Source organism: Oncorhynchus masou, unplaced genomic scaffold (genome assembly GCF_036934945.1).
Source record: "Oncorhynchus masou masou isolate Uvic2021 unplaced genomic scaffold, UVic_Omas_1.1 unplaced_scaffold_1016, whole genome shotgun sequence".
NCBI classification, from domain to species: domain Eukaryota; kingdom Metazoa; phylum Chordata; class Actinopteri; order Salmoniformes; family Salmonidae; genus Oncorhynchus; species Oncorhynchus masou.
Genome location: NW_026999864.1, coordinates 60,001 through 65,000, shown reverse-complemented (window position 1 = coordinate 65,000; position 5,000 = coordinate 60,001). Strand labels below are relative to the sequence as shown.

The 5,000-nt window shown below is 45.7% G+C and overlaps 1 protein-coding gene across 1 annotated transcript in view; it reads right to left on the bottom strand.

The window, feature by feature from the left end:
- LOC135528684 (WD repeat-containing protein 19-like) overlaps nucleotides 1-5,000 on the bottom strand; it is a 71,246-nt gene that overhangs the window by 61,634 nt on the left and 4,612 nt on the right. Inside the window, 1 exon segment of the mRNA XM_064957795.1 lies at nucleotides 3,147-3,212. Within this exon segment, the coding sequence (XP_064813867.1) occupies nucleotides 3,147-3,212 (66 nt within the window).

Genomic DNA, 5,000 nt, shown 5'->3' with positions numbered 1-5,000 from the left:
AGATGTGTCAGTATGGAGCCAGCAGGTCAGATGTGTCAGTATCGTCCCAGCAGGTCAGATGTGTTAGTATGGTCCCAGCAGGTCAGATGGGTCAGTATGGTCCCAGCAGGTCAGATGTGTCAGTATGGTCCCAGCAGGTCAGATGTGTCAGTATGGTCCCAGCAGGTCAGATGTGTCAGTATGGTCCCAGCAGGTCAGATGTGTCAGTATGGTCCCAGCAGGTCAGATGTGTCAGTATGGTCCCAGCAGGTCAGATGTGTGTGTCAGTATGGTCCCAGCAGGTCAGATGTGTCAGTATGGTCCCAGCAGGTCAGATGTGTCAGTATGGTCCCAGCAGGTCAGATGTGTCAGTATGGTCCCAGCAGGTCAGATGTGTCAGTATGGTCCCAGCAGGTCAGATGTGTTAGTATGGTCCCAGCAGGTCAGATGTGTTAGTATGGTCCCAGCAGGTCAGATGTGTCAGTATGGTCCCAGCAGGTCAGATGTGTTATGTCCCAGCAGGCCAGATGTGTCAGTATGGTCCCAGCAGGTCAGATGTGTCAGTATGGTCCCAGCAGGTCAGATGTGTCAGTATGGTCCCAGCAGGTCAGATGTGTCAGTATGGTCCCAGCAGGTCAGATGTGTCAGTGTGTCAGTAGTCCCAGCAGGTCAGATGTGTCAGTATGGTCCCAGCAGGTCAGATGTGTCCCAGCAGGTCAGATGTATGGTCCCAGCAGGTCAGATGGGTCAGTATGGTCCCAGCAGGCCAGATGTGTCAGTATGGTCCCAGCAGGTCAGATGTGTCAGTATGGTCCCAGCAGGCCAGATGTGTCAGTATGGTCCCAGCAGGCCAGATGTGTCAGTATGGTCCCAGCAGGCCAGATGTGTCAGTATGGTCCCAGCAGGTCAGATGTGTCAGTAGCAGGCCAGATGTGTCAGTATGGTCCCAGCAGGTCAGATGTGTCAGTATGGTCCCAGCAGGTCAGATGGGTCAGTATGGTCCCAGCAGGTCAGATGGGTCAGTATCGTCCCAGCAGGCCAGATGGGTCAGTATGGTCCCAGCAGGTCAGATGTGTCAGTATGGTCCCAGCAGGTCAGATGTGTCAGTATGGTCCCAGCAGGTCAGATGTGTCAGTAGCAGGCCAGATGTGTCAGTATGGTCCCAGCAGGTCAGATGTGTCAGTATGGTCCCAGCAGGTCAGATGTGTCAGTATGGTCCCAGCAGGTCAGATGTGTCAGTATGGTCCCAGCAGGTCAGATGTGTCAGTATGGTCCCAGCAGGCCAGATGTGTCAGTATGGTCCCAGCAGGTCAGATGTGTCAGTATGGTCCCAGCAGGTCAGATGGGTCAGTATGGTCCCAGCAGGTCAGATGTGTCAGTATGGTCCCAGCAGGTCAGATGTGTCAGTATGGTCCCAGCAGGCCAGATGTGTCAGTATGGTCCCAGCAGGTCAGATGTGTCAGTATGGAGCCAGCAGGTCAGATGTGTTAGTAGCGTCCCAGCAGGCCAGATGTGTCAGTATGGTCCCAGCAGGTCAGATGTGTCAGTATGGTCCCAGCAGGTCAGATGTGTCAGTATGGTCCCAGCAGGTCAGATGTGTCAGTATGGTCCCAGCAGGTCAGATGGGTCAGTATGGTCCCAGCAGGTCAGATGTGTCAGTATGGTCCCAGCAGGTCAGATGTGTCAGTATGGTCCCAGCAGGTCAGATGTGTTAGTAGCAGGCCAGATGTGTCAGTATGGTCCCAGCAGGCCAGATGTGTCAGTATGGTCCCAGCAGGTCAGATGTGTCAGTATGGTCCCAGCAGGTCAGATGTGTTAGTAGCAGGTCAGATGTGTCAGTAGCAGGCCAGATGTGTCAGTATGGTCCCAGCAGGGAGATGTGTCAGTATGGTCCCAGCAGGTCAGATGTGTCAGTATGGTCCCAGCAGGTCAGATGTGTCAGTAGCAGGTCAGATGTGTCAGTATGGTCCCAGCAGGCCAGATGTGTCAGTATGGTCCCAGCAGGTCAGATGTGTCAGTATGGTCCCAGCAGGTCAGATGTGTCAGTATGGTCCCAGCAGGTCAGATGTGTCAGTATGGTCCCAGCAGGCCAGATGTGTCAGTATGGTCCCAGCAGGTCAGATGTGTCAGTATGGAGCCAGCAGGTCAGATGTGTTAGTAGCAGGCCAGATGTGTCAGTATGGTCCCAGCAGGTCAGATGTGTCAGTATGGTCCCAGCAGGCCAGATGTGTCAGTAGCGTCCCAGCAGGTCAGATGTGTCAGTATGGTCCCAGCAGGTCAGATGTGTCAGTATGGTCCCAGCAGGTCAGATGTGTCAGTATGGTCCCAGCAGGTCAGATGGGTCAGTATGGTCCCAGCAGGTCAGATGGGTCAGTATGGTCCCAGCAGGTCAGATGTGTCAGTATCGTCCCAGCAGGTCAGATGTGTCAGTATCGTCCCAGCAGGTCAGATGTGTCAGTATGGTCCCAGCAGGTCAGATGTGTTAGTATCGTCCCAGCAGGTCAGATGTGTTACTAGCAGGCCAGATGTGTTAGTATCGTCCCAGCAGGTCAGATGTGTCAGTATGGTCCCAGCAGGTCAGATGTGTCAGTATGGTCCCAGCAGGTCAGATGTGTCAGTATGGTCCCAGCAGGTCAGATGTGTTACTAGCAGGCCAGATGTGTTAGTATCGTCCCAGCAGGTCAGATGTGTCAGTATGGTCCCAGCAGGTCAGATGTGTCAGTATGGTCCCAGCAGGCCAGATGTGTCAGTATCGTCCCAGCAGGTCAGATGTGTTACTAGCAGGTCAGATGTGTCAGTATGGTCCCAGCAGGTCAGATGTGTTAGTAGCGTCCCAGCAGGCCAGATGTGTTAGTAGCGTCCCAGCAGGCCAGATGTGTTAGTAGCGTCCCAGCAGGCCAGATGTGTTAGTAGCAGGTCAGATGGGTCAGTATCGTCCCAGCAGGCCAGATGTGTCAGTATGGTCCCAGCAGGTCAGATGTGTCAGTAGCGTCCCAGCAGGCCAGATGTGTTAGTAGCGTCCCAGCAGGCCAGATGTGTTAGTAGCAGGTCAGATGTGTCAGTATGGTCCCAGCAGGTCAGATGTGTCAGTATGGTCCCAGCAGGTCAGATGTGTCAGTATGGTCCCCAGCAGGCCAGATATTTGTGTTTCTGTATGTTGAACTCACCCAGGTAGATTTAGTTCATTCTTCCTCTGTCCATGTCTGTCAAATATCTTCACTGAGCTGTCAGATCTTTAGAAAAGAACAGAACACAGTAAAACAGTATAGAATTAGAATTAAACTAGTACAGTACAGTACATAACAGTACAGTACATAACAGTATAACTAGTATAACTAGTACATAACAGTACATAACAGTGCAGTACATAACAGTATAGTACAGTACATAACAGTATAGTACAGAACAGTACAGTACATAACAATACAGTATAGTACATACCAGTACAGTACATAACAGTACAGTGCAGTACATAACAGTATAGTACAGTGCAGTACATAACAGTACAGTACATAACAGTATAGTACAGTATAGTACAGTACATAACAGTACAGTACATAACAGTACATAACAATACAGTACAGTATAGTATAGTACATACCAGTACAGTACACAACAGTACAGTGCTGTACATAACAGTATAGTACAGTGCAGTACATAACAGTACAGTACATAACAGTACAGTACATAACAGTACAGTACATAACAGTACAGTACATAATATAGTACATAACATAACAGTATAGTATAGCACATAACAGTACAGTACATAATATAGTACATAACAGTACAGTACATAATATAGTAGATAACATAACAGTATAGTACATAACAGTACAGTACATAATATAGTACATAACAGTACAGTACATAATATAGTAGATAACATAACAGTATAGTACATAACAGTACAGTACATAATATAGTACATAACATAACAGTACATAACAGTATAGTAAATAACAGTACATAACAGTATAGTACATAACAGTACAGTATAGTATATAACAGTACAGTACAGTACATAACAGTACAGTATAGTATATAACAGTACATAACAGTACAGTACATAACAGTACAGTACATAACAGTACAGTACAGTACAGTACATAACAGTACATAACAATACAGTATAGTACATACCAGTACAGTACATAACAGTACAGTGCAGTACATAACAGTATAGTACAGTGCAGTACATAACAGTACAGTACATAACATTATAGTACAGTATAGTACAGTACATAACAGTACAGTACATAACAGTACATAACAGTACAGTATAGTACATAACAGTATAGTATAGTACATAACAGTATATAACAGTACATAACAGTACAGTATAGTACATAACAGTACATAACAGTATAGTACATAACAGTATAGTTTAGAATAGAAAAGATGAAACTGAATAGAGCAGAACTGAATAGAGCAGAACAGAACTGAATAGAACAGAACTGAATGGAACAGAACTGAATAGAGCAGAACAGAACTGAATAGAACAGAACTGAATGGAACAGAACTGAATAGAGCAGAACAGAACTGAATAGAACAGAACTGAATGGAACAGAACTGAATAGAGCAGAACAGAACTGAATGGAACAGAACTGAATGGAACAAAACTGAATGGAACAGAACTGAATGGAACAGAACTGAATAGAGCAGAACAGAATAAAACAGAACTGAATAGAATAAAATAGAACATAACTGAATAGAACATAACTGAATAGAGCAGAACTGAATAGAGCAGAATAAAATAGAGCAGAACTGAATAAAACAGAACTGAATAGAACAGAATAAAACAGAACTGAACAGAACTGAACAGAATAAAATAGAGCAGAACTGAATAGAACAGAATGAAATAGAGCAGAACTGAACAGAATAAAATAGAGCAGAACTGAATAGAACAGAACTGAATAAAACAGAACTGAACAGAACTGAACAGAATAAAATAGAGCAGAACTGAACAGAATAAAATAGAGCAGAACTGAATAGAACAGAATAAAATAGAGCAGAACTGA